Consider the following 12,682-nt stretch of genomic DNA (forward strand, 5'->3'; position numbering starts at 1 on the left):
CCAGTGCCAGACGCCTGAATCTGGCAAACACTGGAGGCCCCGTCATCTTGACATTGTGATAAATACCATGTTTGGCGGGAACTGTGGGCATTTGGAGAAGTTCTGGATGGAAGACTTCTGGGTTCAACGTGAGGAGGTGGGCATAGACATCCGTGGGTGCTCTGATGTTGAGAGCGAGGCCGGAGTCAGGTTGAAGAGGTGTCAAGGAGTAAGAGTCTTTGTTGACTAAGCTCAGTGAGCAACATCAACCAGGAGGTGGAAATGGGAGAGGAAAGCTGCACTGAGGATGGGCAATGTGATGTCAGTAACAAGAAACTTCCAATAATATTTGGTGCTCCCAACCAATAATGTGAGGGTCTCTTACCCATGAGTGGGGATCCAGATCCGTTGGCAGCTACCAGGCGGACGTTACCAGGCTTAGACAGACTATGCCGTCTCCTGAAAAGTGGCCTTGGGAGAAGAGAAAGGCAAGCACCAGCGTCTACCAAAATTCGCACACCCGTACCTGCATCATGTAAAAAGAAAAGATTAACGATAGGAATGGCCAATGACAACCGTTCACTTATTTCTTCACAGGAGATGAGAATTTGGAGCAGTAGTAGCATAAATGTGGCTGATGGGCATCAGTAAGTGGTAGAAGAGGTCATTGGTTGGGGTGTGAGCAAGGAGCGGGATATGTGGGTGGTGGGTGGCTTCGTCACTGCTCCGACACATCACGGGATGGGCATTTGTGTCCTTCCGTGTTCTGTCCCTACTTCATTCATGTGAACTTCTGTCAATGTCGAATAATTGTCCTCTTCGTGAGGAGTGAAGGCGTTGTTGGAGTTCTTGAAGGTAGTGAAGTGGCTGTCCATAAGTGCGTCGACTTTGGTCATCAGGTCCTTCATGGGCAAAATATTGACGTAGAGGATGGTAGAGCGTACAGGTTTGGGTAAACATTGTACCAATGGCCACAAAGTAGGTTCACCTCTTGAGGAGAGCCATTTGCGGCAGGTTGCAGGCGAGTGATACTAGTCATTTCCCTGAGGGTGAGCGAAGCCTTTTGGTCCCGCAGCGGCAGTTGAGAGAGCTGAAAAAACTTGGCTATATGGGTGAATGGTGAGGGTGAGTACTGCTCCAGAAGTTATGTTTTAAGGATGTTGTAAGCTATTGGGGTGTCCCCTCGCTTGCAAAGCTAATCAAAGATTTCTAGGAAAGTGTCTTCGGGGATCGCTCTGAGAATATTGTCTGATTTAGTGCTTGAGCGAGATACTCCCTTGGGACAAAACTGAACCTCGGGGCTCTGAAACCAAGGGAATGCCTCTGTACTGGCTGTCAGGTTTGGGGGACGACATCATCAAACAGTAGGGCACTGTAGTGGCGGTTAAGACCGGAGGGAACTGTTCTTCCGGCGGTCACCAATTGAGCAAGTGGGATGTTAGGTTATAACAGAGAGGCGAGAGGAATGCAATTAAACGGTATTAAACAGACAATAAGCTTAGATACAAGTACGTGACAAAAATTAAAACCAGCTAATGCATGAAAAGGCAAGCCTAAACAGGTTCTGTTTTCAGTGTGGGTTTAGAGCAAGATATACAAATAAAAGGAAATACTGTTAAAGTGTACAAGTGTGTGTGAAACAGTAAAGAGTTCTTGATCATTTCATTCCATGACTGACTTGATTCATAGCTCCCAACTAGGACTATGTATCTTAGATATGGATATTTAATTGCAAATATTTTGCGTTGTAGTCATCAAATATACTATAAGAACTACTATTCTATGACTTTGTTAGTTGATTGTGATGAAATCAAAGAACAAATCCACCTAAAATCTTAATCATTTGTACTTTTATCAAGTAAGCATTGCACAACACAGACTATAATCAGAAAAATAACAACTACTCTAAAGGGAGTCTTGAATCCTAAAAAACAAACAAATAGCACACAATGAATGCCCTGTATCTAATTTTTTTAGGCAAATAGTCATGAAACTGAGGAAAATTTTGTAAACAATTTTAATGGGAAGAGGAACTTTTTGGTAAAATTTCAAAGAATTCAATAAGAATAAATTAACCTACCAGTCATTGAAACCTCACCTCCAATTTTACTCAGTCAAGAACCAATAAATTTTTTATCTCGATTTGTTAATATAAAACCAACTAAGAACACGGTGAAGCTTCGGGGTGAAATTTCAAGCATTCTAAAAGAAACACATGAGAACTTTAAATGTCAAGAAAGCTTTGTTTAGATTTGCAAGCGTGTTAAGAGTTAACATAATATCTATAAGAAATTCTGAATAAAATCTTATGCACTAAAAAAGTAACACACGGCCTTTTCTTTTATCAGCCTGCGGATTGCGAGCAACAAGCTCAAGCTGGAGGGCCTCACTTGGAAATGTCATTTGAACAGTGTTTTTAACAGCATTGAATATTGCAGTTACTTATTAAATCTCAGCCACAGTTTTTGTGAACGAATACTAAGCTAAATTTAAAGTAAAGATTTATAAGATTTTTAATAATAGAATGAATTATTTCTACACTCATCTTAGGTACATACTCCTCCCTTCTCAAAGCTGGTTAAATTTCGATATCTATTCTGAAGTCTAAAAATGTCCTATTTTTTATTACAGTAATAGTCTTGCCCCTTTAGTGAATTGCTGAGTTTTGTGGCGTTGTATGACAATAAGAGCTTCTAGGTACTCCAAAAGGTAAATGGTTATTTAAACTTGTAGTCGAAACATATTCCAACAACCTCCTGACATCACTAGGAAAGATAACCAATCTATTACCCATCTAAATAATTACAGCAATTAGCGAAAACTCGCCTCCGATACACAAACTGTAAACTAGCAAGTCTTGCAATAACTCATGAATCCACATTGGGGAAATTTAATCCTAAATACCAACAAGGGACTAAAAATCAAGACCAACTTAAAAGAATTTAATGACGATAAATTACTCTCAAATAAATGCCTTCAATATATGATTTTAGAAACAACTACCACAGTACCCTACAACCAGTAGCTTATTTAGAAAGTTAATATCAATACTTAAGGCAAATTTAGGCGTTTAATTATCACTCATACTTATACTACATCACCCGAAGCCAGCTTCCAGTGCACCCCATGCTCAGTAATTTTTATAGTAAATCCTGGTTTCTTTTAAATAGAACTTTGTGGAAATAGATTTGGTACGCCACTAAAGTGCTGCTAATACTCTATCCAAAGAAATATTCCTAGATATAAAGGGAAGTAACTGCACTTCTATCATGAACCAAAACCTCCAAGTTCTTCATATGACCTGAATCCAATTCTTTGTGAGCTTTGGTTACTAAACACGTAATAAGACAAGACACTGCATTCTCGGAGAGAAGGTGCATTGAAATCCTAACTCCACAAAACAATTTAGAAACCTTTTCCTTAATGTTATCAATCTAGTATAAATAAAACAACTATTCTAATAGGACAAAGAATCCTATTTTTCTGATGTGCCACCATTCTTCTTCTCCAAATATTGAGGAAGATATTTTGCCTCGAAATCATTCTTGGCTGGAGAGGTAGGGACAAGAGACAAAACCATTTTCTCAACACCAAAACTCTCATTATTGGAAAGCAGCTCAACTCCCTATTCTATTCAGCAGAAGCCAAAACTATCAGAAAAAAAGTTTTGGCTGTAAGATCTTTAAAAATATATCTTCAAAAGTTTGGAAATGGGGACTTTCACAATTAATGTAACACTACATCTACATTACAATAAACAAATCTCAATCGCACATCCGCGATAATACCCTAAACAAATAGAACTAAACGAAGATGCCTGAGGATGGAATTCATCATGGACCTATACAAATGAAAATATAGTATAATCCAAACTAATCCTTGTTACTGAAATATTCCTAGACATGTATCAATCAAAATACATATTCCATTGTTTTTTTCATGCAAATTATTGCTAAATGCCTTTTGAAATCTGAAGTAGATAATCTAAAGGACCCAGAAATATCATTTTGCAAAAGAACAGGATGGACAGTCTCCTTGAGGTTAGATGTAGCATGGAAGGAGGTGAACTGATGTAGAAATTGGTTGTCTGAAAGGATTAGTACTGCAAAGATAGTAATCTCCTTGGGCACTCTAACATCAGGTCTCATAGTGATAAATCATTATCTCCACGGCCATTAGAGATTCACCAGACTCATCCTACTACTTGAAGATACCCTAAAATTGCTTAACACCAACTGAATCACTGAAAACAGAAAAAAACATACAGATCCAGATTCAACCCATCCTGTAATAGGGAATCACCACCCCATGCTAGGGAGATCTGGAAGTGGAGAACAAAAATCTTAAACTAACTTGTGAGAGATTGAAAATATGTCTACATTTCGTTTTCCACGCCAACTCAAAACCTCTAGACACACTAAAGGACTTAGAGACCACTCATTAAATAGTACAATATATGTTGTTTCCGGCTTAACTGATTTGCTAGTATGTTCAATTTCCCTGTAATAATCTGTGGTATGAGTCTTATCCCCTTAAGATCCATACAAAATAGGAGCCCTTCCACAATGCAGAGCGAGGACTCTGACCTAGTGGCCCCATGCTTCCAAAAGTAAGTCAGGGATGTCATGTTGCCTGTAAAATCTTCTACGCACTTACCACCACCAGAGGCTACTGAGGCTGAAGGACCTTGAATACAACTACGAGTGTCAGTCAATGTATGTTTAGGGTTGATTCCTTCTCCAACCATCTTTCCAAGAAATAAAGGTAACCCATGGTTGTAACCCAGTAATCCAAGGAAGCATCGATGGAAAGACACACATCTGGAACCTTTACAACAACACACCCTGGGTATAAAAGAGAGTCATTTCACTGTCACCAGTTCTACCTGCTTCTGAATCACAGTTATGCAAACCGTTTCCTTATCAAAAGTCGTGTTCCAATAATGAAAATGAAAATATCTAATCTTAAGCAAACCCATCTAAACCAACTTCTCGAGAGATGCCATATTCCATAGTAGTCTCCCCCACACACATTCAAGCAGATGAAAGCACTATCAGTTCGACTGTGCTTTCATCTCCTTGAAATACTCTAATAAATGCAAGGATTGAATCCTTTTTTTCTGATGGAAAAGACCTAAAAGCAACTGTTGTTATTATCATCCCCCAAAAAATAGAATCCTTTTTCAAAATCGGAAGAGTTTTTCACAATGACAAGAGCTCCCAAATTCAACAACCCAAGCAACCACACGTGCTGGATCCGAATCAGTTGAAGGAAGTGTTCAAAATCAGCCAGTTGTTTAAGTACAAAAAAGTTTATGCCCAGAAATCTCGACCAATATTTTTGAGCGATCCATATACCTAATTTCCTTGATTCTGGATGAAGAAGGGAGGTGAAAATAGGCATCTTTTAAATCTATAAAAGACATCCAATCCATTTTCTTCCCTATCTCAAAGACTGTAGAATGAGTTTCCTTCTAAAACTTGCTGAGAACTGTATAACTGTTTAGTGCAAAGATATCTAGAACTGATCACCAACACCCTGATGCCCTGGGCACTAGGAACAACCTGTTGTAAAACGCTGGGAGAGGGATCTAAGACTAACTTTCTTTCTTAAAACGTTTTACTGTTTAATTTTAAATATGTAATTTGGCCGAATTGTTGACGTAACTTGGAAAAGGAAGGGTTTCCTCTGAATGAAGAGTTGGAGGACAGAGGAATTCTATATCCTTTTTTTGACCTGAAAGACACCATGGCTTGGATTGAAAGTTTTCCAAAAACTGATTAACCCTGGATAGGTACGGTGGGTCGTTTGCGACCCCGAGCGTCAAAAAAAAACAGGTTTTTCTCACGTGACTCACCCCTGTGACTGAATTTGTGGGTGATCGACCTGCAGGAGGTGTCTCCCCTACACGCTCTAGTAGTGTCCAGATGTGCATTGCTGTAGCTGTACTTCTTCCCCGATTTCTGAGACGCGTCGGGGTCGTTCGCGTCCGAGTTTACCCTTCTGAGGTAGTTTGCATAATTATCAAAGTTATTACGTATTATGAAATTGTCGTAGAATGGTGCAACTTGTATAGGTTATTAGTTGTGGAAAGTCTTGGTGAATTGTTTGGCTACCATGTGCATGTTTTTTTTTTTAGTTAAAATTTCGTTCATCACCACGAGGACCATTTTACCGCGAGTGCCCCTTTTTCATTTTTTTTTTCATTTTTTTGCCAAGTCATTTTTCCGTAAGATATTGCCAAATAGTGTCGTAAAACTTTTGCTTGTTTAGTGTTGGAAAGTGTGTCTAGATGATCTGGCTACCCATGCATGACTTTGTTTTTGTCAGATACGACGTAGTTATTGGTATATTGGGTATTTAACTGCGGTTACCAATTTCTGTTTTTTTTTCAATATTTGTAAAAATTACTACGTAGTAAGGAATTGCCGTATATTATTCATTTTTTTTTCATGTTTATGTGTTAGAAAGTGTGCCTTGATGGTTGGGCTAACACGTGCATGTCTTTTTTTTTATCTGAGATGTCGTATATTAGAATGTCGGGCATTTTACCGCGAGTGTCCCTTTTTAATTTTTTTTAATTTTTTTGCCAAGTCATTTTTCCGTAAGATATTGCGAAATAGTGTCGTAAAACTTTTGCTTTTTTAATGTTGGAAAGTGTGTCTAGATGATCTGGCTACCCATGCGTGATTTTGTTTTTGTCAGATACGACATAGTTATTGGTATATTGGGTATTTAACTGCGGTTGCCAATTTCTGTTTTTTTTTCAATATTTGTAAAAATTTACTACGTAGTAAGGAATTGCCGTATATTATTGATTTTTTTTTTCATGTTTATGTGTTAGAAAGTGTGCCTTGATGGTTGGGCTAACACGTGCATGTCTTTTTTTTTTATCTGAGATCCCGTATATTAGAATGTTGGGCATTTTTCCGCGAGTGCCCCTTTTTATTTGTTTTGCATTTTTTTGCTTAGTCATGTTACCGTAAGGAATTGGCAAGTAGTGTCGCAAAACTTATATTTTTATAGTGTTGGAAAGTGTTTCTAGATGATCTGGCTACCCATGCCTATTTTTTTTTTAGCCAGATATGGCGTATATATAAGTATGTGTTCGATTTTCCTGTGATTGCCATTTTTTCGTTTTTTCCCATTTCTTTCAAAATTACTACGTACTAAGGAACTATCACAGAGTAATATTTCATTTATATGTTTATTTGTCGGAAAATATGCCTTGATGGTTTGCCTAGCACGTGGCTGAAATTTTTTTTTTCTGAAATGCCGTATATTAGAATGGCCATTTTTCCACGAGTGCCCCTTTTTATTTGTTTTGCATTTTTTTGCTTAGTCATGTTACCGTAAGGAATTGGCAAGTAGTGTCGCAAAACTTATATTTTTATAGTGTTGGAAAGTGTTTCTAGATGATCTGGCTACCCATGCCTATCTTTTTTTTAGCCAGATATGGCGTATATATAGGTATGTGTTCGATTTTCCGGTGATTGCCATTTTTTCGTTTTTTCCCAATTCTTTCAAAATTACTACGTACTAAGGAAGTATCACAGAGTAATGATTCCTCTAGATGTTTATTTGTCGGAAAATTTTGTTTACTTTTTTTTTTGATTGAATATCATCAAATTTTTTTAGCTAAAATATTGTTTTACATTTTTTTTTTCGATTTTATTTCCCTTCAAAAAAAATTTTTTGGGTCAGAATTTTAATTTTATAGTCGTAAAATAATCGACAATTATCCAGCAACCCACCATACAATTTTTATGCATATTCAATAATAATTAGATTAGTAAATAACACCTTGAAATTGACATACCCTTCCTACATTTCAAGTGGCAGATTAGGGAGTCTGAGTCAGTGTGGTTGGCGGCCATTTTGTGGACATATCCGAAGCGTAAGCTGCCCTAGCTATATATATTCTTGTTCCCTATAGAATTTGTGATATTTTGGTATATTTTTACCTGCATAAATATCATATTATATATTAAATATATGTATTTTTTTACGAAATTTCCAAGTACTCAAAAAATTACCTTTAGATATGGCCCCTGATATAAATGTAATTTACAAAATAATGAAGATTTTTTTACATATTTCTATTTTAGGATAACATATGTTTATTCCCTAAAAAAATTAGCCACTTCCTATTTCATTTGGGTACCCAAAAAAATTCATGAAATTTGGACAATTTTTTTTGGCCAAAAAAAGTTACCCTTTTTTTCTCATTTCAGATCTTCACCTCCATGGGTCTGACTTCATCCAAAATACATCAAGATGTGTCCTAAACATTCAAGAATCAATTCCTAAAAGGATTTGTGTATATATGTATAAACTTTTTTTTTATGAATTTTTATGTCAGGTCTTTTTTTTTTTCTACTTAATTTTTTAAAATATTTATAATAAATAGTTTTTCTGCAGATGAGTAGTATTTATCTTTACAGTTGTTTTAAGCATTCATTGAAGTTTTTTTTGGCAAAAGAAAAAAGGAGGTTACTGCAAAAACTGATTTTTCAAGAATTTTTTTTGGCGTCGGGGTCGTTCGCGTCCGAGTATACCCTTAAAGGGGTGTCCGAGGACCGTACCTATCCAGGGTTAAAGTAAGAAAGCTTTTCTGCTACCAGGATTTCGTGGTAGAGACAGTCATCAAGTTCTCCTATAAGAGCAATGAGTCTAAGTCCAAAATATGGCAGGCCTATCACTGTTCTGAAAATTCTCTTTCGGAAGTAAAACAAAATAGTATTGAGAAAAAAAGAGGGACATAAAAGTGAGGTGAAATCACAGGCTTTCAAAAGATCAACCTCAAAACATCACTTCGATTTTCTTGGGAACCTATTGCACTATGCCATCAAACCTATCTTGATCCAAAATGGGACCCAAAAGAGGAAAAGAAATCAAAAGATTGCTTCTGTGTGTCACAAACCATCTCAACCATTGATGAACACAGTTGTTCCCTATGCTTAATAACAAAATAAAAAAAAATAGTAGCAGCTTTCAGCGTGCCCTCTGAAATTGTTCCATCTAAACAGGTCAAGTAATCTAATACAAGGTTAAAATCTTGGTGGCCCACAAACTTTTCTAACGAGTAAAAAACCCTACTATAGAATCTACAAAAGAGAGAATTTCAACTAAACCATCCATAATATTTACCCATAAACAACGTCTTTTCAGTCAAACAACTCGAAAAAACCTGTATTTAGCCCTCTCAAGGCTTTGGGGTTCTGGCAACGCTATGAGGCACATCACATTTGGTCGTGGTGAAAAGTAGTGCTCTCACGTGGAAATTTGACTATTGTACTTTAGGACATCCAGATTATAACATATGAGATTCTGGTTTGTTATATCATGTAGAAGAATGATTGAACCTTTTCGTGATGTGAGCAAAATATCTATTTAATCCTTAAAAACATTACAATAGGGTTTTAAAAACAGACAGAAGAAGTATTAGTAGACAAACCTTCCACCCGAGACATTAATTTATGCACTTCAGATTTTATTCAGTCTTAATAACATTAGACGACATTACAAAATAAGTCATCAGAACTTACCAGTTAATCTAAACAGAAACATTTCTGCAATAAGCTTTTGGAAGGACTGAAATAGTAATACTTCGATTTCTCTCATACCATGTGTCTCACCCTCTAGGTTCTGTTCTGTTGAAGCATCCAGACTTAATGAATCCGGATTCAATTTTTTTTTACTAATAGCCGTTTCCTTTAAGGCTGCACTAGGCAAAGGCGATTCAAGACTCATTTCAGCTGTGGAGGAACTAGTTCCAATATGAACACCACTAGTGGAAATTCATGATGTGCAAGTGGGCAAGTTTATGCTAGGTGGTAGCACACAGTACCACTGCTATTCCACACATCACCATGACCCTCACTAATCCTATAGATTTTCCCTTAACTAAAAGTCACTTTTCATTTACGTTTTAAATCCTTTACGTGAACTTGGCCCACCATAGACTGAACATATTTTTCCATAAGTGGGACTATCCAACACACTGCTCTCAACACATGAAACAAAGAAATGCAGATCATTATCATCCAGCAGTGAATCCATTGAAGAATTAAAACAGGAATCTATAGCAAAGAAAGAAAAAGACAGCCCTTATTCATCTGAAGCTAAATAGCCCCATAATATCAATAAAAACGTTAGATAACCGTTACTGGTTGGAGTACTTGAGAGCTTTTATTGCCTTAAAGTGCCACCTAAAACTCAATACCCCCATAGAGGAACAAGACTATTACAGTATTACAGTGTATGAAATTGGGAAAGTTATAGATTTTAGTGTAGATGACGACATTTAACCACCTTTGAGAATTAAGTAATACAAACCTCAGATGAGATTCATAGAAATAAAGGAGAAACTTGTATTTTCTGTAGAATAACGGCTAGTAATAAAGTAATTATGCCCCATTTTTACTAATTACTTATTCCAAGATTAAATTGAACTTGACGAAGGCTTTATGTCGAGCTTTAGATGCTCAAAATTCCTTTTATATATTGTTAAAGAAGGTTTACAGTTACATATTAACAATTCAAACGGATTCTTTATAAAATTCAATGGTTATCTTGGGTGAAATCTAATGTCCCCAAGCAAAAAGGTCTTTTTTAAAAACTGAGTAAAAGTCTGCATGAATTTTCACTTGTTTACAATACAACCTGGCTGAATTTAAGCCTTTTTGAAGCAATGGGTGATTTTAATATTCTAAGGAAATATTGTTTGACAATGTTCGGGAAATTAAACCTTCATTCCAACCCCAGCTATATGGCTATCGACAGCTAGCCATTATTTCTTTGTTACTAACACAATCATAGGTGATAAAATAAGTAATGGTAAGCATCATCACAGTTCAGAAAGCAGTGTAAAATTTTGTCGTTAATGAGACTTTTCATAAAATGAATTAATATTCTACAAAAAAGATAGTCACAAACCTAGGTCAGACCTTTCATTTTAGAACAGTGGAGACAGATAAACTCATATCTTTACAATAGCATTCCTGCAGTGGTAAGACTTTGCATTAGAATTTGGTATTTCTTATAGCAAAATTCCCGTGATCCACCGTTGTATTAGTATTAGAAGAGGAAATTGACACCTCAGTCAACTAAAGTACAAGACACTTAAGTAGCAAAAAAGACTTGGTATTTGGTAACAAGTCAAATCACGTGAGAATCTTCACCTGGATCATATTGTCAAGTGCATTAAGTTTTGTTGACAAACAAAATAATTCGAGTTCCAAACAACAGGACTAAGATAAGAAAATATATTAGGAGGTGGCTTAATTTGATTTAAAGCAATTAAAATATTTCGAGAATCTTGGATCTGTGTCAACCTTTGACTGAGAACAACTATAACCACCTAGAATATGCATTTGAACATAGTCTTCACAGTCGATTTTATCATCAGAATTGCAATCGGCTGTTGTTCCATTCTGTAACAAAAATAAAAGATTCTATAATCTACCGATGGAACAAAAAGTTTTTTTTTTTTTTTTTTACGATTTAACCATTTTTTTCTGGTAAAACTATACCATTTGCTTTCATAATTTAAAGCTTAAGAACGATTACCAATTATTCTATAAATGGAAATTTTCATCAACTTGTGCATTTACAGTAGTATTCAGAGGTGGAAACTAAACCAATTGAAGTGTGTTACTGGAGAGAAGACAATTGTGTATCATGTGATAGTGAGGTAGCCTACCATTTCAAAGTAGGTACGTACAACAAAAACTCTCTTAAGCTTTCTTTTAAAATTACATAGAATAAAATTTCCTCTTAAGTACCCAGCTAGAAGGAAAGACCACAACTAGAGCAAGGACAGGTCGGTTATAAACCCATTACATCGATTTTGAAAACTTACTTCTACAGTCATTGCAATGAAGTTTGACAGTATCTGCAAATGAAGGTGTTAAGGCGTCTTCTTTTCACGTAAAGTATGATATCCAAGATGACATTCAAACAAAGTAAAGCTAATGTAATGTTAACCAAGTGTAATCTAGAAATTACCCTGGTGATCACTAATACCAAGCTATGATGCTTTCATACATTCGGTTCCAATAAAAGGGTATACGGTCATGCCATAAAGAAATTTGGATAAAAAATCAAAATAATGTAGTGAATCAAAGACATGCAAGGTAAAAACTGAATCTGCGACAGACACCTTCAAAGACGAGATAAACCGAGGCAAAATATTAGCAATTACTATGGTTCATGTCCTAGGTATGCTGATAAGGCATAAATTATCCAAGGGTGAATTCCTGGAGTCTTGCTTGCACAAGTCAGTTTAGTCCAATATAACATCATCATAACTTATTTTCTTTTAGATTGGAGGGCACAAGGCTGACTTGAGAACAGGCAAAGACACGCCCCCCCCCCTTCATAATTTTATGAAAAACACATATTTCACAAATGCTTTGCTCTTAAATACATTACCTGAAGAGACCGATATTCTAAAAATTCTGTGTTAAGGTTTTAGATACATACCTTTTTCGTTTTATGACATACAATCAAATTATGACTTTCGCGACTATGAGATGTTACGATTATAATTCCGTTACATAGATCGAAATTATGACCAACCAATGGCAGTACAAATCGAAACCTATAGAGAACTATATACTAAAAGTTTCCATAATTGGAAAAACATTTGATTCGGTTCTCCTACTTGTTTCAATATTCATTGATAACAGTAATTATTATT

At 36.1% G+C, this 12,682-nt stretch overlaps 1 protein-coding gene across 2 annotated transcripts in view; it reads right to left on the reverse strand.

The window, feature by feature from the left end:
* LOC137615302 (invertebrate-type lysozyme 2-like) overlaps positions 1-12,682 on the reverse strand; it is a 64,412-nt gene that overhangs the window by 33,105 nt on the left and 18,625 nt on the right. Inside the window, exon 4 of one of the 2 annotated variants that reach the window (XM_068345057.1) lies at positions 11,342-11,414. The exons of the other annotated variant lie outside the window; for it this stretch is intronic. Coding sequence (XP_068201158.1) covers positions 11,342-11,414 — 73 coding nt within the window. The remainder of the gene's footprint in view (positions 1-11,341; positions 11,415-12,682) is intronic. 2 annotated transcript variants of the gene reach the window in all.

Source organism: Palaemon carinicauda, chromosome 21 (assembly GCF_036898095.1).
Source record: "Palaemon carinicauda isolate YSFRI2023 chromosome 21, ASM3689809v2, whole genome shotgun sequence".
In the NCBI taxonomy this organism is placed as follows: domain Eukaryota; kingdom Metazoa; phylum Arthropoda; class Malacostraca; order Decapoda; family Palaemonidae; genus Palaemon; species Palaemon carinicauda.